This window comes from Engystomops pustulosus, chromosome 1 (genome assembly GCF_040894005.1).
Source record: "Engystomops pustulosus chromosome 1, aEngPut4.maternal, whole genome shotgun sequence".
Lineage (NCBI taxonomy): Eukaryota > Metazoa > Chordata > Amphibia > Anura > Leptodactylidae > Engystomops > Engystomops pustulosus.
The window spans coordinates 119,024,904-119,048,791 of record NC_092411.1 but is presented as its reverse complement, the minus strand read 5'-3'; the positions used below and the strand labels follow the sequence as shown (position 1 = coordinate 119,048,791).

At 39.6% G+C, this 23,888-nt stretch overlaps 1 protein-coding gene across 3 annotated transcripts in view; it reads right to left on the bottom strand.

Annotated features, from left to right (window-relative positions):
• Positions 1-23,888, bottom strand: part of DOCK8 (dedicator of cytokinesis 8) — a 120,552-nt gene that overhangs the window by 36,923 nt on the left and 59,741 nt on the right. For all 3 annotated transcript variants that reach the window (XM_072151529.1, XM_072151519.1, XM_072151539.1), the window contains 11 exons: positions 18,236-18,353; positions 14,083-14,153; positions 11,173-11,311; positions 10,974-11,075; positions 7,364-7,459; positions 6,517-6,751; positions 4,983-5,147; positions 4,642-4,802; positions 2,379-2,465; positions 1,763-1,858; positions 1,302-1,451 (listed from right to left, as the gene is read on the bottom strand). In XM_072151529.1, coding sequence (XP_072007630.1) covers positions 1,302-1,451; positions 1,763-1,858; positions 2,379-2,465; positions 4,642-4,802; positions 4,983-5,147; positions 6,517-6,751; positions 7,364-7,459; positions 10,974-11,075; positions 11,173-11,311; positions 14,083-14,153; positions 18,236-18,353 — 1,420 coding nt within the window. The remainder of the gene's footprint in view (positions 1-1,301; positions 1,452-1,762; positions 1,859-2,378; positions 2,466-4,641; positions 4,803-4,982; positions 5,148-6,516; positions 6,752-7,363; positions 7,460-10,973; positions 11,076-11,172; positions 11,312-14,082; positions 14,154-18,235; positions 18,354-23,888) is intronic.

Here is a 23,888-nt window from a genome sequence, read left to right as displayed (position 1 = left end):
GCTGCGTTTATTTCTATGCCAGGCAGGGCACCGGTGTATGATAAATAGCCCCTATTGTTCCCAGTTCAAAAAACCATAGGGTCTCTGTAAAGTGATACAAGTTTTAACCTCTTGGTGACTGTTTGGGATTATAGGGAATTTATAGATTATAGAATCAGGGTAATACGATGATATAGGACCACCCATGGTTCCCTATCGCGGTTTGAATCCGAACATCCTTGACAGACTTCACTTGGTAAGAATGTTGCTTTTCATCTCTTTGAGCAAGTTTGCTTTAATTAATTAACATGTGTAAAAGAAATAGCAATTTTTCTATTACTTATAAGGTAACCAAATTTGCTTAAAGACCAAGTTTATTGCCGGCTATAATAGAAAGGTGGTACAATACACCTGTATTGCAGAACTCTGTCTATGGGCTGAATACTCAAGGATGGAGGGGCAGTATAGGGAATAATTAATGATGGAGGAGCAGTATAGGGAATAATTAATGATGGAGGTGCAGTATAGGAAATAATCAATGATGGAGGAGCAGTATAGGAAATAAGTAATAATGGAGGTGCAGTATAGGGAATAATTAATGATGGAGGGGCAGTATAGGGAATAATTAATGATGGAGGAGCAGTATAGGGAACAATTAATGATGGAGGAGCAGTATAGGGAATAATTAATGATGGAGGAGCAGTATAGGAAATAAGTAATAATGGAGGTGCAGTATAGGGAATAATTAATGATGGAGGGGCAGTATAGGGAATAATTAATGATGGAGGGGCAGTATAGGGAATAATTAATGATGGAGGAGCAGTATAGGGAATAATTAATGATGGAGGAGCAGTATAGGGAATAATTAATGATTGAGGGGCAGTATGGGAAATAATTAATGATGGAGGAGCAGTGTAGGAAATAATCAATGATGGAGGTGCAGTATAGGAAATAAGTAATGATGAAGGAGCAGCATAGGAAATAAGTAATGATGGAGGTGCAGTATAGGAAATAAGTAATGATGGAGGTGCAGTATAGGAAATAATTAATGATGGGGGTGCTGTATAGGAAATAATCAATGATGGAGGAGCAGTATAGGATATGTTCAGTGTACAGAGGAATTTCTTATTTTATTTTTTTAACTTTAGTCCGGCCCTTCAACAGTCTGAGAGGGACCGTGAACGGCCCCCTAAGTAAAAAGTTTGGGGACCCCTGCTGTAGATGGTAGCTGAAATGTACACTGCACTGTACTACTATAGTGAGAATGTGTACTCATATCATTCCAAAAGAGCAATTTCCCTGTTTTCAAGGCCTCTTCCTACCTTTGCTGGTTTGCTAAGAAGTGCTCCTATTTCAGATGTCACCACATTAACTATGGTACTTATGTCATCTTTGAAACGGTTCGAAAAACGGCTTCTTCTGGTTACCTCCTGCTTGTCCACAATGTGAACATACTGAGCCATGCTTTTCACCTGAAACCAAGAACAGGTACAAGCGATTATAATATATAATGAACACATTAGAAACCTGCTATTATTTAAGATACTTATGCAGATAAAAACACTGGTGTAAAAAAGTGAAGGAAGTATACTGATCGGAAAACAAAGTGCCGGTTAAGAAAAGACCCTCCCATATGTTAGTATACCATTTCTGCTCTAAATTCAGAAAAAGAGTGTAAATCAGGCAGAAATATAGGTCTGTAATTTGGATGTAAGAATGAAGAAATTCAAAAATACATATTTTACAATACATTGACTTTGCCACAGTCAAAAATGTTTCTTACCAATAACTCAAAGAAGAACCAGACATACTTGAAAACGTTTTCCCTCACCATGTTGGTACTCACTACCATCTGCAAAGCCAGTTCCTCATGAAAGTGCTTAAACAGGGGAAAAAAACTCAATATAAAATATGCTTTAAACTGCAGCACAACTAATATCTTGAAATATGATTATAATATATGATTAAAAAGGGAAGAAACCAAGCAGTCATGTAATTCACAACAAATCTATGCAGAAAAAGAAGGTCTGTGTATTGATCATTCTATCTGCCTTTATTCCATTTAGCAATAATATCAGTGGACTAGTGATCAGGTTCAGAATTGTTCATTTAATGTAGAATATATAATGTGAAATAAGACTTCCTAAGAAAGAAAAAGCCTTTGTGTAAACAAGTTCATGGCCAAGATAGGCTACATAAAATGTATCATGCTCTTTTATCTAAAGCCTATTATAAAATAATAAGCAACCCAAACACAAGATGCTTAAAATTACGGAAGTACGGAACAGCTACAAGGCATACTGTATATATACAGTAAGTCAATACATGTAGATTTCATCTATCCCATAGGAAACCATTATCTTTCTGGTAGCAGCTGAGATAAAATGTGCCTCATGTACCTTTCTACCAGATGGCCGGGTGCTACCCATGGTGTCATTACTGGATTCAATAAAGAAGGACATGCGGTTACTGCTGCGTCCAGAAACCTGAGATAAAGAACAATGTTATGAGACAGGACATCTAATATAGAATGCACGCATTGTACTGTAATACTAAGGGTTTCATAAGTGTTTCTGTGTATCATGTAAATATTCTACAGCAAGTACTCTCAGTAAGAGGTAAATGTCCAAAAGTCACTTTGTAAGGAAAAAGTCAGGAATAGAATCTGTTCTATCTTTTGTGGCTCGGCCAGTCACCTCATGCATAAGCCTGTAGAATCCGTGGCCTAATGCATGAGGATGAGTAAATAAGGATGTATGCCCACAGCTCACAAAATGGCATGCACACTGCTGTATTTCACTTAAAGGGAACCTGTCACCAGGGACCTCATTTTCACTAAAGACAGATTGTAAAAGCCCATGACACCAGCAGTGCAAATATGGCTTTCTGCCTTTTCTAAGCATTAGCATTACAGTATAATTGTGTGTTATAACTTACTCTTGCATCCTGACAAAATCCTGGTGTAGTCACAGGGGCTGGACTTTGGTATGGATGCATTTCAAAAAACAACATGTGACTTGTCTGAGCTGCAGGCTGTCTCCATGTTTGTGCTCCTGCACAGCTTGTCCCTCCCACACTGATATCAGGCTGACCAGGCTGTGACCTCTGAGAAGAAGCAGGAGGTGGAGCTACACAGGAGCACAAAGGTGGGGGCCAAGCTCTGAGGAGTGAGTAACACAGACAACACTGCTGGTGTGAAGGGCTTCTGCAATCTGTCTTTAGTGAAAATGAGGTCCCTGGTGACAGGTTCCCTTTAAGTGTGCATCAGCCCTAAAGGAAATCTTTCTGGATGCCCATAACATTGCAATGCTTATGCAGCAGGAGTTCAAAGTAACCTACAAATTAACCGTAATTTAACCTTTAACCCCAGATACATAAAGAGGCACACCCGAGATGCACCAAATATTAGAATTTTTTTTTTATTGCAGAAATGGATATTGAAGGAGATAATAGTAAACTTTGTAAAGCAGTTTCTCTGTGCTGTTGTACTGCTTCTTCTTTCTCCTGTAGTAAGCAGTATATCTGAAGTCTATTATGCAAATATCCAAACAGAGTTTCTCTAGCTATCTCTTATAGATTACATGTGGCCTATCTGTACATTTCTATTTTAGTAAATACTTGTATTTCCATGAAGTAACAATTTTAGGCATTACCATTTTTACTGTAAAATGTGTGTGTCCCTACAGTATGACACTGATTGAACAGTATCAGACTGCGCAAGCAAATCCCCCCAACTACTACTGTTTATCAAATTATTCATTTATTTCTTCATAACAGTAATAACAGTGGGGCAGTACAATATAGAAAAGAAAAAGACCTCCAGAATTTCTTTAATGGGAAATACATATATTTTCTAAAAACAGACATGTCACAGTAGAGGCAGGTCAATCGCCAGCTAGCAAAACATACTACACATTAAAGCAAAATAATCATGTATCCCTCCTAAGAACTATAGGCAGCTGAGAATCCCAGGGTATACTACAAGCTACATTATCTTCACACTCATGTGGCACTTCTAGAGTCTCAATGGTGCCTCACATATAGTAAATCTGTGTTACTTCTCTTATATTTTATGATGTTTGACTAAATGACCTACGTCATAACTTCAAAGACTATTGATCTATGGTCAGAAAGGGAATGACCGTTTGAAGCTGGTGCGCTTTTTCTAAAAGGAAATATACCACTGGTTATAGCTGTATTCACCCTTAATGCTGCTGGGTTGCTCCCAGCAGGGTGAGTACAGCTATAAGTTTTTAGGAGCTGTGCCCCTGTAGCTTGGTTAAAAAACATTAATGTTTATGTAAATGACATAAAAGTGCATGGGGGAGGGGGGCCACACCAGAGCCCCTCTGGTCTATTACCTCTGCCTTTTACACAACTTTTGGAGAACTTCTCCTCCTCGCTGCTCCTAGCAGCACATAAACTGTGCTGCCATGAGATTACAGTAGGCAGAGGAGGTGGAGAGTGCAAAGGGAGCAGGAAGGAGGGACAGCACTCCAGAGACCAGTGGTGATGCACCCCAGAACACTACCACTACCAACATTAAAGTCAATTTTTGACTATAAGAGCAGAGTGACTAATAAACTAATGGTTGTATTCAGCCTTTAAGGACGTGTCTGCAAACTTGAATACACAACATGATGATTTCCTGACATTTCTCACCTTGGAGGACATGATACTTTTGACCTCATCATCTGCACTCTGTATCCCTGCAATATCTGGATTGCTTGAGCTCATTGTCCTGGTCTGAGCCAGTTTAGAGCCAACAGAAGCAGCAGAGGTACGGCCAACTGTGTTGTAACGCACATCTGTCATAATTCCACCTATAGAAATTAAATGTACCAAACTGTTTACAATGAATTTAGTCGATGTGAAGAATAGTTAAATACATACACAAACAGGAAGATAGATAGATAGATATACTGATAGACTGATAGATAGTACATCAGAATAAAACAGTATGAAAAATCATGACATCAGAGTATACGGTGGGAAACCAGTACCTGCGATGTACATGTCCTTCTGGACCTCAGGAAGACGGAATACATAATATACATATGATGCCAGTAAGCAATTTCTTCCATGCTGGTCCTTACTCAGGTCTTTACTGTTGTGAAGGCTACTCACTATGGAAACCACTGATTCAAAGGTATATTGGGAAAATGTGACTGCAAAAAAAAGATAGATAAAAAAAACTATAGATCAGTACTGCCATCTGCTGGCATAGGAAAAAAATTAACTGGGTTTTAAAATTGTACGACAATAATACAACAGGGGTTATTGAAAATGGTATTTTTGATCATTTGCATTAACCAGGCGGAATTTAGATGAGAATTCCCAGCAAAAAGATTTTTTACAAAGTTGAAAATACTGTTTGAGTATATAATATGAACATATGTTCATAAAATCTATTAATACTAGGCTATTGCACATATCCTGAGAAAATACTATACAATATTCCTTTTTCGGAGAACTCCATCTACTCTGCTGCAGTGTTTCAAAATCAAAAGAGGTGGGCTCTGGGAACATGTGCCCACTGCCCATACTAAAACAATACCAAAGTAATACAGTCAAGGCATCATTCACACATTTCATATTAAGTGAAGGTTTTGAGTGTGCATTCCCTAATACACTACCCCCTTTCCTCAATATGTAATATCTCTATGTTATCATTAGAAAGGCTACAATTAAAAACTTCTGTAGATAGCGACGGCTCATGCAGTATTATAAATGCATTTATTTTGGTTCCTTATTAGGAATGTCTGGATCATTATACAAGAACTTTAGGCTCCTGTGGAACTGATTGTAAGCTCTTGCTTGGTCATGTCTATTTTTTGTGTATATGTACCTCTTTATCTGTAAAGAGCTGCAGAATATGATGGCTCTCTATAAATAAAGATGTATTAGTATCATAAAATGAAATCTAACTTCCAAAATTTTAACATATTTTTCTGTTTTTAGTGAATGGAACAGGTAAAATCTGCAGCAAATGTTGCAAAATACACAGGAGGATTTTCTGGCATATGTCACCTAGATATGTGATGGAAATATTAAATTCACATGCAGGTTTCTTCATAAAGTATTTCAAATACATTAACTACTAATTACCTACAAAAGCTGGGTTCACGCTGCATGTTTGTCATCTGTTGTAAGGATAAATCAGTGGATTCCTGATGTGTCCTTACAAAGGATGGCAAAGACATATCACCACGGTATGTACATAAAGAGCAGTGGGATACGCCATCCTATTTCTCCCCCTCTGAAAGTCAGCTACTGCCGAAGTTTAGTCATTTTCCCTCAGCATAGCCACTTATACAGACAGTTACTGGGGACTTCCCTGTGCGTATGCTCAGCGGAGACTGGGGGAGGGATGCAATACTTTGGATCTGTCCACCATAGGCTTAAATGGCCTCCGCTCAGCAGGACACCCCCATCTGCCGGTATATGTCTATGGACAGTGACCTCAATACTGCAATGTTGAACTGAAAAAAGAAGAGGGTTTTCAGTATTTTAATTTAGTAGTTCTAATGATCTTACCCGTTTGGCCGCCTATCATCATAGGTTGTACAGTAAGATGAAACAGTTTGTCCAATACAAGATGCAGGAAAAGCACCAATGGTTCTAGTCTAGAAGAACTCAACTGAATTAAGCTTAGTTTAAGGTCATGTTCTAGGGAACTTTCTGTGATCTTTTGATCCAAGACTCGTATGGGAAAAGTTACAGGTCCTTCCAGTGCATGGCAGAGTGTAAGGAACTTCTCTAAGTGGTTGTCCTGAAATAAAGAATAAATATTCATCAATGTCCTATATATATATATAATATATATATATATATATATATATATATATATATATATATATATATATATACATAGATATAAAAGTATTAGCCTGCCTATATGTGTACAGATAATTGGAATGGATGATATGTGTTAACTTACTGGAGAATTGTGTTTTTTTCTTTTCACTTGGCTCTATGTAACTTACTGTTGTGACAGGTTGTATATCCGAATATTTGAACCCCATCTTGTTGTAACAAAGATATAATGTTCCACATTCATTAAAGTGTTAGTGCCAATTTTTTTGTCTGACTTTTCACTGAAAAGAATGTGAAAATTGCTTGCACATGTATACAGTAAATAAAGTGTCTGCGCCAGTTTTGTGTCACGGCTGCACTTTGTCTAGTCTTACTTGGAGACACTTTTTGATAAATCTGCCCCAGTATTTTCCCTTGAGACCTAATGTTAATCCATACATATTTTGCTAAAAGATCAATACATAACAATATTCTGATTTTATTTTCTATACAATTAAACATAACAAAATTATAAAAGTAGACTTTGTGTAAAGAATTCATGTTAGAAATGAATGACGAGACATAATACCTGAGTATGCACTGAAGATACGGCCTGCACTTCCACATTAAACACTCCTTTGTGCCCTTCAACCCATTTAATGGATGTGGATTGTACTGGTATTTTCTGTAAAAATAAATACAACATGAAAAAATGAAAAACACATGATATACATTTTAAATACACATTCATCCCAAGAAGTTCACCAGCTCTGGTAGAAATTCATGAGCCATTCTGCTTATTAAATATATGAGCATCTTTGAGAAATATTGGTCATGCACACAGGGTGTGTACAGCTTCATAGACTACGCTCAATACACTGATCATGTGGAGAATGGTCAATCGTCGCATTATTTTTGAACAGTGGCAGTGGAGGCAGATTTTGCATAGATGGTTACCTAAAGTTAGATATTTTTATAGGACATCAAAGTACATAATTTGGAAGTCTGTTGGGTCTTAAAAATGTATCATTTTGATAAACCTTAAAGGAAATCTACCATTTGTTTTTATGCATTATGAACCAAACAAACTAGAATGCTGTAGCTAAACTGATGCAGAAACATATCTTGGACCTGGGAAAAGCTGGGTGCAGACTGTCTTCCATGCTTAAAAGAGCTGCCTGAACTGTCCAGACAGGACTAATCAACCTGAGCTGGATGACTCATAATAATAATTCCTTTATTTATATAGCGCACACAGGTTACGCATAAACAGCAGCTGGGGATGGTGCAGCGATTGATTATGTCAGAAACCACACAGTGTTAATGTATTCTCGGCTTATGCTGGTCAGGACAAGGCTGGAGCAGTGCATAATTAGGGTAAGGAGAGTGACGGGGCAGCCACAGGAGCGGCAGAGCCTCATTATCATAATTTTATAATAGTTTTTTCAGCAAAACCACTCAGTTCAGGGATTAAATAAGATATATTTCTACATCAGTGTAGCTACAGCATTCTCAAGGTATGTTTGGTTCATAATCCATAAAAGCAAATGGCAGATTTCCTTTAAGGTTTGAAAGCTTATATGTTGTTTATTGTTATAGTAAATAATCTTTACATTTTTCCAGGAAATGTTCTTTCACCTAAATACTTTATCCACATTTTGTGCTCACCTGAACACAACAAGGTATTACACAAATAATGGACCATGGTGGAATATTCGCAGTTGCTGGATGGTAGACATTGGGCTCTTTTGCATAGTGAGTGCTAGGTTCCCTTTTCCTCTGCCTATCTTCCCACTGTATACATATTGGATGTGACTGTGAAGACAGAATTGGGTGTCGTATAGTGCAGGGCTGGATGAATGTGAATGAACCTGACATTTAGGATATATTCACATACTGCGGTCTAATGTTGTCATACACTTACACCTACACTTACTTGGGACTAGAGTTTATTTGCGCCAAGCTGCGAATTTGCACCAATATTGCAATATTTTCAAAACGTCCACCTCTGGATTTTAAAGATATATCAGGCGGAACAATAAAAAATGCTTGTGCGTCTAACTGTGCTAGGGGAGTGAAAAAGTTGCAAATTTTACAGCAAACATGCAAAAAAATTTGTGCAAGTATAATAGAAAAAAAAAAAAACTAAAAAGCCTGAGATAATTACTAGTGGATATAATAGACTCTATTAAATAGAGGGACTGTAAACTAATTTGCCCTAGAACAGTGATGGCGAACCTTTTAGCGGCCGAGTGCCCAAAAAGACACCCAAACCCCCCTCCCCTTATTTATCGCAAGGTGCCAACCAAAAATTAACCCCTTAAGGACCAGGCCCTTTTTCGTTTTTGCGTTTTTATTTTTCACTCCCCACATTCAAAAATCTATAACTTTTTTATTTTTCCATGTACAGAGCTGTGTGATGTCTCATTTTCTGCGTAACAAATTGCACTTCGTAGTGATGGTATTAAATATTCCATGCCGTGTACTGGGAAGCGGAAAAAAAATTCTAAATGCAGTGAAAATGATGAAAAAACACATTTGCGCCATTTCTTGTAGGCTTGGTTTGTACAGCTTTCACTGTGCGCCCCAAATGACATGTATACTTCATTCATTGGGTCAATACGATCACGGCGATACCAAATTTGTATAGGTTTTATAATGTTTTCATACATTTACAAAAATTAAAACCTCCTGTACAGAAAAAAAATTCTTCATTTTACAGTGTTCTTGCGCTAATAACTTTTTCATACTTTAGTGTACAGAGCTGTAGGTGGTGTCATTTTTTGCGACTTCTGATGACGTTTTCAACGCTTTTATTTTTAGGACTGTGCAACCTTTTGATCACTTTTTATAGAATTTTTTCTATTTTTCAAAATGGCAAAATAATGCAATTTGCGACTTCGGGCGCTATTTTCCGCTACGGGGTAAAACGCAGTGAAAAACGGTTATTATATTTTGATAGATCGGGCATTTTCGGACGCGGCGATACCTAATGTGTTTAGGATTTTTACTATTTATTTATATTTATATCAGTTCTAGGGAAAGGGGGGGTGATTTGAATTTTTATGTTTTTTTAATCTAATTTTTTTTTTTTTACTTTTTTTTATTTATTTTTTTTACTATTTTTCAGACTCCCTAGGGTACTTTAACCCTAGGTTGTCTGATTTATCCTATCATATACTGCCATACTACAGTATGGCAGTATATGGGGATTTTGCATACCATCTATTACAATGTGCAAATCGCACATTGTAATAGATAGCCGAGATCATGATAGCCTCGGATCTTTATGTGATCCGAGGCTGTCATGACAACGGATCGCCGCTCCCTGGTGACGTCACGGGGAGTGACGATCGGAGGCAAGATGGCGGCGCCCATGCGCCGCCGGCTCTTTAATGCCGCCGGCAGCTTTGCCGGCGGCAATCAAAGGGTTAACACTCGCGATCGGTGCAAGCACCGATCGCGGGTGTTAGCGATGGGCATTTGCTTCATCATGAAGCAAATGCCCGGTGAGTATGAAGAGGGCCCAGCCCGTCTTATTGCGCTATGGGGTTAAAGCAGTAACATACTGGTCTCTGTTCTTCAACAATCATATTGGCCTCCTGAGGACAGCAACACCGTAGAATGATGAAAAATTTGCATAATTTTAGCTTTTTCCCAGTGTCCCTTTGTAGACCTGTAGGGGCCAGCAGAAGGTCCTCCAGAGATAATTCGGCCCGGTCTATTCATTCTCCCTCTTCCTACAGTCCCAAGTAGCGAAGTAAGTATCAAAATATGACTGAAAGCAGCATCTTTTAAGTTGCTTGGAACTGCAGGAAGATTCTTTGAGTCCTGTCTGGTGTGCTGGGGCGATGGCGCGGGTGCCCACAGAAAGAGCTCTGAGTGCCGCCTCTGGCACCCGTGCCATAGGTTCGCCATCACTGCCCTAGAACATAGCAGTTTCTGTATCTGCCACAACCAGCCACTGCACTGCAGGACATTCCCATTCTGAATCCCATTGACAGACCATCTCAGACTACAGGTTAGATTCACACACACAACTTTAGAAATTTCTCAACAATTTGAGAAAACTCAAAATGGCAGGTGAAGTATATATCTTTGTTACATGAAAAGTGTGTGCTCGAATCCAACCTAACTCTAAAAATCAGTGGCGATAACTGAAAATATGGCCCTTGTTCTGTAAAACAATATTGGATTACCTCTGGAGAATGCATTGAGTAGTTTGCAGGCAGCTTTTCAGTTGCCACAGGGAGGCAGTAATGTCCAGTTTGTAGCCGATCATTCATCAAAATTGGGAACCACTAAGGGCGAGACACATTTAAATGAATATAACAAGTAACATAAACAGACTATTTCAAAAGTATAAATTGAGCCACTTTTGGGTCTATTTTCACTTACAGAATATCCAAGGACAGTTTCTACTGAACTCCCAACTTTCTGCTGGCAGCTGATATGATAAAATGTAATGAGGAGGTGATGCTTTTCTGTTAGCTTTGCAGGTAGTTTAATTTTAACCTCTTCGTAAAAATCAGGGGCCCTGAAATCAAAGCAAAAAATCACAATAACATCCAAATTATTACAATTTATATAGTGTATTTTATGACTATAGGACACATGCAACCATGAGAAACCATTGGTCGCATGACAGAGGAGAATGATGTTCCTGAACAGGTGTAATACAGGTTTGAGATTGTAGATAAAAGATGTTATTTATATTGAAATTATATTGAGTTTATTTTCAGGAAAGTAGCAACTGGCAACAATAAGAATATAACATAATGGGGGAGATTTATTAATTTGTCTATGACAGAATTCTGTCGTAATTTGCACTAAAAAAAAGTGTCTGCACCACATTTATAAAGGGGTTTAGACCGTTTTCTGCCTCTCCTACAACTAGCTTGACAAAAGGGGCATGGACTTGAAAAGGGGGCGTGGCCTTGCACAAAAAAGGTCCTTGCGCCAAAAATACTGCTGTCCAGAAAAAATTTTGTCCTTATTATTCTGGCGTAAAGTAAGCCAACTGATAGGAGGTGCAGAGTACGACTAGACAGTCTTATACGGCACCAGATTTATCACCCACCACCATACACTTATATGAATCTGGAATCTAAATTTTCCCCCTCCATTTTTAACTCCACATCTTCAAAAATCTATAACTTTTTTTTATTTTTACACCAAAGAGCTCTGTGAGGGCTTGTTGTCTGTGTAACAAATTGCACTTCATAGTGATAGTATTGAATATTCCATGCCGTGTACTGGGAAGGAGGAAAAAAATTGCAATGAAATGCAAATGCAATGAAAATGGTGAAAAAAACACATTTGCGCCTTTCTCTTGTGGGCTTGGATATTACGCCTTTCACTGTGCGCTCCAAAAGAGATGTATACTTTATTCTTTGGGCCAGTACGATCACTATAAATACCAAATTTGCATAGGTTTTATAATGTTTTCGTACGTTTACAAAAATTAAAAGCTCCTGTACAAATTTTTTTTTTCATTTGGCCATCTTCTGGAGCTAATAACTTTTTCATACTTCGCTGTACAGAGCTGTGGGTGGTGTCAATTTGTGCGACTTTTGAGAATGTTTGCAATACTACCATTTTTAGGACTGTATGAACTTTTGTATTTTTCAAAATGGCAAAAAAGTGCCAAGGTTAAACACAGTAAAAAACTGTTTTTAGATTTTGATAGATCGTGCATTTTTGGATGCAGCGATACCTTATGTGTTTCTGATTTTTACTGTTTATTTATATTTATATCAGTTCAAGGGAAAGGGGGGTGATTTGAGTTTTTACGTTTCTTTATTATAATTGTTTTTAACTTTTTTTTATTTTTACTTTCACTATTTTTCAAACTCCGTAGGATACTTTAACCCTAGGTTGTCTGATCGATCCTACCATATACTGCCATACTACTGTATGGCAGTATATGGGGATTTTCCATCTCATTAATTTAAATGTGCAAATCGTACATTGTAATGATTGGGTTGAAACAAGACTGCCTCGGGTCATGGTGACCAATCGCCGCTCCCTGATGTCGACACGGGGAGCAACTATCGTCACCAAGATGGCGGCGCCCATGTTAGCACTGCTTGCGGGTGTTACCAGTAAGTCTTTGCTGCAATATGCAGCAAAGACATACGGGCTATGGAGAGGGCTCAGTTCCGGGAACGGGTTAATGGACCTGCACGGTTAACAGTGTAAAAAGAAAAAAAATATTTATCAACAATGCCAGAGAGAAAAACTGTTCTAGTTGCCAACAATCGGAGCTCAGCTTCAATTTTATCAACTGCTAGGAAAATGAAAGCTGCTGCTCCCCCCCCCCCCCCCCCCGCCCCTCTCCACAGAGAAACATGGTGCACAGCACAGTATTATGGGGAAACATATGACCGTACCGCTCCGTATGCCCATGGCTGGCCTATGGGGGACGTATATATGTCCCCCAATGGCTGTGTGATTGATGCCTTATAGTTGGGTCCTCCAGTATATAGTGCAGTGGTAAGTAAGTGGTGGTGTATACACTGTGGGCACTACACAATGGGTTGGGATTAGGAATGGGTAACGGCAGGAAACCATTGCCCTACGGGACTTCCATGCCTTCACATTGTACAGAATTTGCTACAGAATTTCTAGGGGTAAAATCAATTCTCTTTAGAAAAGGGCTAGCAGAAATCCATGCATAAAAAACTATTTTATTCCAGTTAATGGAACTGATTCCCATGAAGCTGTAGTTGGAATATTATCTGTCTATACTAGATTTACCTTAAAACCTTATCTAACCCATAGTCACAACTCAATTACACAAATTTTTCCATAACTTTGTTGATACTTTTAGATGGATAAATATTTTCACAGTATCCTGTAAAAATCATAATTTGTTCCAACACGTTCTGTCACCTGAGTTGGCCCACCGCACAATCACAGAAAATATTGGTAAATGTTGTTTTGTGTGATGTCAATGAAAAGATCTTATCTGAAAAGCTCAGAAAAAACATTGTTGAAATCTGGTCTGGGTGGATTGGCATGTTCATTCTATTAGCAGCCTGGGTACACAAATGTACTCTGTATAGTAACATGCAAAGACAAGACTTTTGTCTGGGAGAATAAGCATTAGGATGGTGGGGGCCATGCAGATTTTTTCATTCCACATGAAGCCACATGGTGACTTCTATGTTTTGACAGGTGCTTTGGAGTTAAGTTCTCCTATAATTATATCCTTTAACCAACCCTTTTTATATAGCACAGACCATATACGTGTCATAAAACTGCCAGAGTTGCACAATGTATACATATAATATAACCTTCACTTACTTGTTATGATATGTGACAGCTGTGTACACCTCATCCAGGAACTCTGGCCCATTGGACTTCCCAAAAATTACCTATATTATAAAATAAATGTCTTACATGATGAACTGAAGTAATTAATTTTTAAGGATACATTATAATAAGTAGATATTTAACACTGTTTAGCATTAAGATGTTAAGGATATGGTCACTATGAAAGGTCTACAGTTTCCTGAAAATCCAGAATACTTTAAACTTTAAAAGATAACGACAGGGCTGTAAAATTTAATTTTGAAACCTACTGTATATACTCGAGTATAAGCCGACCCGAGTATAAGCCGAAACCCCTAATTTTAACACAAAAAACTGGGAAAACTTATTGACTTGAGTATCAGCCGAGGGTGGGAAATGCATTGGTTACAGCCTCCCAGTATATAGTCTGCCAGCCCCTGTAGCATACAGCCTCCCCAGCCCCTGTAGTAGGAAAACTCACCTTGATCCAGGCACCGCAACTGTGGTAATATTATTATACAGTATTTGTTCTCCAGGGACTTGTCCTTCTAAAATCATCATTTTTTTTAATGAACTAGACCGGCTAAAGAGACTGGGGACGTTACTAGAGCCCATCAGGCAGAGTGAGGGGAAGGGGAAGACTATAATAGCCTGTGAAGCTGCAGCACAGAGGGGCTCCAGTAACAACCCCAGAGGGCTTCTGGCTCATAATTTTCAAATTTTGTTTTAGAGAGAAGAAGGCCATGAATAACAAATTTTAAGAGGATTAACCCATTCACAGTGCCTGGATCTATCAGTAAGTCTATCATGCTTGATTTCAACGGCAAATTTCCTTTAACCATTACATTACCACAGTACAAAAAATAGATCTAAAGAAAAACTTTTCTCCCCTACAAGTGCATTCTTGTCTTATTTCTTAAGGCACAGAAACTGAACAAACTGCAAAGAACATATATTAACCCCTTAGTGCACCAGGATGTACTTTTACATTATGATGCTGTGGGGGTGTAAGGAGAGAGCTCAATGGCTGAGCTCTCTCCATACACATCGGGCGTCGGCTCTATAACAAAGCTGACACCCTTCTGTAACTGCGCGGTCGGTGCTAGCACCTTAGGAACCTGTTAACAGAGCTGCCAATTGGCGCTACTATCTTGGATGGCTGATCGCCACCCACCATGACATCATCAGAGGGCGGTGATCATTTCCCATGGCAGTCTACAGTCTCATAGAGACTTGTAAGCCAGCCATGGATAATAGTGATCTCTAATAGCCTGCCGATGACTATAGTAAAATTACTACATACTGCAATATATTAGTATTGCAGTATATAGTTTGAGCAATCAGACCCTGAGGGTTAAAGTATTCTAGAGTGTCTGAAATAATAGTAAAAATAATAATAATTTTAAAAAATTAAAATCAAAACAAAAATCAGCACATACCCAAAATGCCTGCTTTGTCGAAATTTTAAAAAGATTATTCCCAGTCGTGAACACCGTAATGGAAAATAGCGCCCAAATGTCTGAATCACCACTTTTTTTTGCCACTTTTACTTCGATGAATATTTGAATATCTTACAGAAGAGAGAAGACGGCTGTGGAAGCCAGAAGAGGACCCGCGCGGACATCGGGGGAGCAGCGCTGCACATCGGGGCCACCGAAGGGTGAGTATATAAGTTTATTTAATTTTTTTAATGCTGGCAGGCTGTATACTACTGGAGGCAAGCTGGGCTGTGCTGTATACTACTGGGGGCAGGCTGGGCAGTGCTGTATACTACTGGGGGCATGCTGGGCAGTGCTGTATACTACTGGGGGCAGGCTGGGCAGTGCTGTATACTACTGGGGGCAGGCTGGGCTGTACTGTATACTACTGGGGGCAGGCTGGGCTGTGCTGTATACTACTGGGGGCAGGCAGAGGTGGCTGTATACTACTGGGGGCAGGCTGGGCTTTGCTGTATACTACAGGAGGCAGGCTGGCTATATACTGGGGGGGGGGGAGTGACCAATGCATTTGCCACCCTTGGCTTTTACTTGAGTCAATAGGTTTTCCGAGTTTTTGGTGGTAAAATTAGGGGTCTCGGCTTATACTGGAGTATATACAGTAATTTGCAGTGTAGTTTGTCTATGTTTGGATAAGCCTCAAAAAAGTCCATCAGTGGTTAGGGTGGCAAAGGTTTGGATAAGGGTATATGAGTTTAATAAATAATAATACATCTTTACATAGCGCCATCATATTCGACAATGCTTTACAGATCATGGGTTATGTATAAAAATAAAATAAGTAATAACATAGTTAGTTGAAAAATCAGGAATGAGCGCCCTTCTCGAATAAGATTGTGGTTGTCGGGGTTTTGAAAATTGGGACCCCTAACAATCAGGTAAGCAATGGTTCTGAATATCTCCTTATGAATGGCACTGCAGTTGTACATGAGTGCTACTGCTCCATTATCCAGTTATCACTATATAGATATATGGAGATGTAAATTGTATATTATTGTGACCACCACTCTGTTCAAATGGGGTTCTTGAATAACTCAAGAGGAGATTGAACAGCCAACATTCAGACACTTGTCCCTAATCCACAAGTGATTTAAAGGGTAAAGCGTTTTTAAAAGAGTTGCAACAATAATTAAAGTTTTGACAGTTGGGCCCCTAGCAATCCAAAGGAGGGGGGCCCTGTTCTCCCTTATGGTTAAACCGGCAAGACGAGCATGCGCACTGCTGCTCCATTGAATTGTAAGTTAGTGTAAAAAATTGCTGAGCACAGTGATCATGTATCTTTGGCACTCACTGCATATGTGAGTGCCTACGTGAGCTCCACCCTGTTTTCCAGAATACCCACATTTTCCTAGTCGGTATTGGATAGCTAAAATAGTAGGAACAACCCCTTTAAGACTTAAATATAAATAACCGATCTATAGGACAGGTCATTAATAGGTGATCAGGGGCACCCTGATCAGCTGAGTGCAGGAAACAAGAAGCTCTTTACGTAGTGCAGCGGTCGCTCTCTCTCTCACTGCAGGTTTAACATGTAAAGGACACCTGTCAGGGTGATTTGGGACAATGAAGGTCCGTATGGTGGTTTAGTGTCCCAAATCGCCCTTAAGGTAGTCCCACTGTGCCTGCTAATAAAAAAAGAGACCTTCACAGTCACAAATATTTTTTCCTCCGTTCTGAAATACCAGATCCCCCTAGACCCTAGTATCTGTTTGTTAAATCTGTATCCTAAAGGAATGGGTAAGCACACCTCTAGGTTACTTTTGGACCTTCTTACGGCAATGGAAACAACTCACACCGATTTCTCGAGTGGAATTTTGCACAAGAATACAGGAGATTTGTACTGTAGGACACCTCACAGTGTCTGCTTAAATGTTAGCTTCCACATTAGTAGACACCCAACTTAGATATCATCCCTCACCCTTATCCCTTATGTCTCCAGTCCTTCATCTGTTGTTCTCTGTTCTCTTTGGAGAAGTTACCAGAACTAGTCTTGAGGGACCTCCCATACCTCTATATATTGGTCTTTGCCAGTTGGCATGAGCCTGTAAGATTACCTTAACGGAACAATGATTGCCTGTTGCTTCTTACACTTATGTTACATTATGATTATTGTGAATGCTGGAAAAACTGAAAAACTTTAATAATAATACAGTTATAAAAAAAAGAGACATTTGTACTTTCCTCAGTCCAGAGCTCCCCACACCTGCGCACAATGATGCCGGCAAACTACATGCTGGACAAACCAACAAATTGGTCCAATGTCCCTCATTGGACCAATTTTTTAGGTAAGTAAAAAGGTTTTTTAATAGCATGGCACAGCGGGACTAGTTGAAGGGCGATTTTTGGACACTAAACCACCAATCCATAAATACCTGTGGGCCGTTGCTGTGGGTGGGGGTCCCAAATCACCCTCATGGATCCGCTATAATAAAATGAATGAGAACATCTGATCACCTATTAAAGGGGTTTAACAGCCCAAAACCAAGATCTATCCAGAGAGTGAAAAAAGATGAATTTATTGAAAGCAGTGCAGGGAGAAAGTAGTATAACCCACTACGATTTGCCTTGCAATCAATCCATAAATCTCCCCAGTGTGCTCTTTAATGTGAAGGACTAAATGGTTAAATTGTATGAAATAGTTCTTTCTTTCTGTATCTCAGTCTATTTACCGGCAAAGCATTCTTTGGATCTTCTCCACACATGAACTGTATTTTGATTGTGATATTTCTTGCAGATGAAAGTCGATTTGCAAAATTCAACCTTTGTGGATACACATAGAGAAGATTTCTGGAAGACAAATACAGAAATAATCAAATGATGATTTCTCAGTTTCAGGATAATGGAGACCATCGGTGTTTAGAGCATCTAACACACACATATAAGAATGATCTATAGCACCCAGTATAGTATTTCATAAAGATATTCCCTGGTTACTGATGCCAGCTCAGACGGTATTATTAACCATGACCCTTTTTTGCATTAACGGCATCTGACCTAGCAAATTCAGCCCTGTAAACAGTTGGGCTGTGACTAGATATACTGTTGTAACTATTATTCCACATCATGCCCTAATCTACTTGTAGGCCATGCTTGATGTTAAAGGAAACCTACCACTTCTGATGGTAGGTATTAGATGTAAACACCGGGCACCAGCTTAGGGTGAGCTGGTGCCAGAGCTTACCTTAGCTAGTGTTTTAAACCGCTATATCGTGGTTTAAACACATTTCGATTTACAGCCCCGAGGTAGCTTCGGCGCTGCACGCGGCCGTGCACGCGTGACGCCTCCGGCACTTCCTATCCCGCGCATGGCCGTGCGCAGCGCCGAAGCTACCTCGGGGCTGTAAATCAAAATGAGCTGGTGAACTTGATGTGCAACTGTAAATTATAAAAACTTTTGTCTAATTCAGCAGTAAGCAAAAATTAGCAATTATCTCATTTATTCTAATTGGCAGGTTTAGCTGCTAGAAGAGATTTTACCTTGTTCACCCAGCCTAATCTCCAATTGCCACGCTGCCTTGTAACCAGGGTCGACTCCAGGTTTCAGTAGACCCCTGTGCAAGAGAGCCTCAGTGGGCCTCTTTGCAGGGAACTTGTGTGGCAGCATTAACATTTCAGAGGTTAAACAGTCTACTGTTCCCTAAAATATTCCATAATTAATCATACCAAACAGCCCCCTCATGGTTATTTTATATACAGCCCCCTCATGGTTATTTTATCAAAAGCCTCCTCACCGACAAAATGGATTCATTATGTACATCCTTATGTGGGCCCACCAGCAACTCTGGGCCCCAGAACTTACACAGGTATGACCAGTGCTGGCACCGGCCCTGCATGCAAACATGAGAAACCGTATAGAACAGCTAGAGGGGACAGGTGGCTTGTTGGGAGGGGCAGTAGTAGAGGAGAGCAAAAAAATAGGACCTTGGGTGATGTCACAAGCATGTGACTCATCACATTCGTCAAATCAGCCAATTACAAACATGCTATCCTGATTCATATGAATGCCCTCAATGCTGTGGCCTCTGTGCCCTAAGCTGATGTCACAACCAGGACACTTCAGGAATAGCTGAATATTTATTAGAAATGATGATAGATATATCAGGCTGTAGGACCTTGGGTGATGTTACAAGCATGTGACTCATCACATTCGTCAAATCAGCCAATTACAAACATGCTATCCTGATTCATATGAATGTCCTCAATGCTGTGGCCTCTGTGCCCTAAGCTGATGTCACAACCAGGACACTTCAGGAATAGCTGAATATTTATTAGAAATGATGATAGATATATCAGGCTGTATCTAAGGCTAGGAAGAAACCAGCAGCATAATACAGGTATCATAGGAATTGTTGTCAAAGGTCCTTTACAGCTGTGCTAAAACTATTTTTTGTCAGTAAATTTACAGTTATGCTTTAAGGTGGCTGCCTTCAAGTAGCTTAGAGACAGTTTCCCTTATCCCACCTATTATATTATAACATATAAATATTCTCTCCTATATTGGGGTGTAAAGAACCAGTGCAACACTAGGAAAAGGAATTATAGTTCTCTCATGCATTGAATTAAAAAGTTTACAGTACTAATATCACCTGACCTACTGACTTGTGAAATAAAATACACAAATAAGTATAAAAATACTATATAGTAAATAGATAAAGTGAAAAGATTTCTTAGAAATAAAAGAATATTATGTTCCAATATAATCCATGCACACCCAGTGATGTCATATCAGCATGGTTTTAGTACAGCTTTCTGCTACATAGCATTTTTAGCCATGGAGTGAAGGTTTAGTTTCTTGCCAAGCAAGGCAAAGTTCAAGGCATGCTAGAACTCTGGTAATCCCCTCTAATCAGCATCAAGCATCTAAGCACTGAGACTTCCACTCCCACACAAAGCTGTCAGTGTCAGCAACACAATGCTGTCGCTTCATCCTCTATTTGGCCCATGGTGCTGCTTTTATGCAACATACTGGATCTAAAACAGAAAATTACATCTATGAAATAAAAAATGTAATTACCTTAAATCACAGTGTAACATTGCTTTCAGTCTTGATGGACTGCTAGTTCCTTATTATGTATATAATTGAATGCCGGGCCTGCCGGAAAGCCAGCAGAGACTATAGCAAAAGGCTTCACCAGTTCATACTTGGGGCAGATGTATTAATTTGTCTATGCCAGAACACTGGCGTAATTTGCACCTGAAATGCCTTACCACGGTTTCATTGCAGGTTTTAGACCATTTTTAAACAGCTTTCAGGTTTGTCCGGGCTGTGGCCTTGGCAAAAGGATTGCGTCACAAAATAACCTGTGCGCCAGAAAGTTCAGTCCGTGGGGGTGCAAAGTAGGACTTGCCAGGGTTATATTGCACCAGATTAATCATCCAGCATCAGAGACAATGATTATTTTGGAGCAGCAGAGAACTATCTAGTTCTACTCTGCAGTGGTCTGCCGGGAATGTTTTAAACAGAGATGTTTCTGTAACAGAAAACTTCTTTTCGTACAATAGGAAACATGATAAAACCCTGACTTTTTTCTGTTCTTTTTAACTTTCCATTTGCTTACCTATTTAATTGGTGATTGGGATCCAAAAGCTAGAACCTCCACTAATCCAGAGAATGGGGGTCACAATATCTAATTGAATGAAGCAGAAGGTTGATCATTTGTACTACTTTCATAGATTGTAAACTCTTGAGAGCAGGCTCCTCATTCCTACTGCTGCAGAATATGATAGTGCTATATAAATTAAGATTTATTATTGTTTATTAATCCTGCAAAAGGTAGCAGATGGCTACATATATTCTATACAAAAGGTTACAAAGACTTGTAACCAGTTAACAAAGAACTTTGGCCTTTAATGGATTTGTAATATCTTTTGTATTCTGAGATAAGATGCAGAAAGTCATGTTATAGAATACTACACCTGCACTGTATCTCTGGAAGTGCCATTAACAATGTATAGTGCAGTGGTGGCTAACCTATGGCACTGGTGCCAGAGGTGGCACTCAGAGCCCTTTCTGTGGGCACTCAGGCCATCACCAGAGATGACTCTAGGTATCTTCTTGCAGTCCCAGACTGCCCAGGACTTGCTGTGCACAGAGCTATAGTAAAGTGACAGCTCTACCTGGGCCTACTGGAGGAGTGGGAAGGTGTGGACGGATCTGGATTATCATTGTAGCTACTATCCAGCCCTGACAATTCTTCCTGTTTAGGGAACCCTGGAGGGAAGCTACAATGATCATCCAAATTTCTTCTATTTTATGCTTTATCGGTGCCTCAGGTGCTGGTATCAATGAAAGCTGTGACAGAGAAGGGAGTATAAATCTCAAATTAAATTTCTGTGTTGGCACTTTGCGATAATTAAGTGGGTCTTGGTTGTAGTTTGGGCACTCGGTCTCTAAAAGGTTCGCCATCACTGGTATAGTGTGTCAGGGTGCATGTGTAACCTTCCTCTCCATTCAGATTTTATTTTATTTTGGCAATCATCTTTATGGTTGTAAAATGGGTCTCTTCTTTAACCCCTTCATGCTGAGGCCCTTTTTCGTTTTTGCATTTTAATTTTTAATTTCCCACCTTCAAAAATCTATAACTTTTTTATTTTTCCATATACAGAGCTGTGTGACAGCTTGTTTTCTGCATAACAAATTGCACTTCACAGTGATGGTATTTAATATCCCATGCCATGTACTGGGAAGTGGGAAAAAAATTCCAAATGCAGGGAAAATTGTGAAAGAACGCATCTGCACAGTTTTCTTGTTGGGATTTCACTGTGCGCCCCAAATGATATGTCTGCTTTATTCTTTGGTACGATGACAGGGATACCAAATTTGTATAGGTTTTATAATTTTTTTCATACATTTACAAGGATTAAAACCTCCTGTACAAATATTTATTTTATTATTGTATTTTTAATATTTTTCAAAATGGCAAAAAAGTTCCATTTTCGACATTGAGTGTTAATATCTGTTACGGGGTTAAACACAGTGAAAAAACTTTATTACTGTATATACTGGCGTATAAGACTACTTTTTAACCCCTTAAAATAATGGCTTCAGTGGGGGGTCGTCTTATACGCCGGATATACGGGGGCCGCACTGTGTGAGGTGTTTTTTTTCCCCGTCAGCGTGTAGAGAGCCGCTTCCTGGGACCGCCGCGCATGCGCGGCAGTCCGCCTCTCACAGTCATTAGAAGAGGCTTAGTACGCGCTGACAGGGCGGCGCGCTGTATGCTAATGCAGCCGCCCTGTCACAGCGGTCGGCGTCACAGAGCTGGGGGTCACAGGCGGCACTTACAGAAGCATGTCGGATCTTCATTAATATCGCAGCTTACAGTTATGATCACCAGGCACTTGCTCTCTTGTTTGTTTTGCAAAGTTTTAAGCAGACTTTTTTTCATTTGGGAGAGGGGTAGTCTTATACAGTGAGTATATACCAAATTCTATATTTTAGGGCAGAAGTTGGGGTTCGTCTTATACGCCCAGTCGTCTTATACGCCGGCATATACGGTATATTTTGATAGATCAGGAATTTGTGGACGTGGTGATACCTAATGTGTTTATGATTTTTACTGTTTATATTTATACTAGGGAAAAGAGGGCATTTTGAATTTTTAGGTTTTAATACAATTTTTTTTTTTTTAAATAATTTTATTTTTATTTTATTCGTAAGACCCAATGGCAACCGATCGTTGCCCCCTGATGACGTCACTGGGCAAGTAAGCCCTCTCCATGCACCCGACGTACGATTACGTCGCATGTCGAGAAGGGGTTAACTTTGACTTCACTTTCTATTTTAGACTTTAAAGTATGGGTTAAGGTGGCTAAGCAAATATTGTTAGAAAACAAAGTGTAAACTGTGGCGTTTTGTATTTCTTCTTATACATAGTCTGTCTTGGGTTGATGGGTCAGTGGAATACATATTATTTTGGTCTTTTTTAACAAGGACATTGGGGCACATTTACTAAGGGTCCGCAGCCGCGAATCCGTCGGGTTTTTCCCGAATATTTCCGCTTTGCACTGTATTTCACGGGATTGTGGCGCACGCAATCGATTTTTGGCGCAATCGCGCCGACTTTCGCGCAACAGAAATCGGGGGCGTGGCCACCGGACAACCCGAAGGATTCGGAAAAAAGAATTTAAAAAGCCATTTGTGTCGCAAGATCAAGCACTCACATACACCAGGAAAAAGCAGGTGAACTTCGGCGGACCTCGGCGCAGCAGCGACACCTGGTGAATATCGGCGCACGGACCTTAGTGAATCCCGGCAGAACCCGAATCAGCGTCGGAGAACGTGCCGCTGGATCGCGACTGGACCAGGTAAGTAAATGTGCC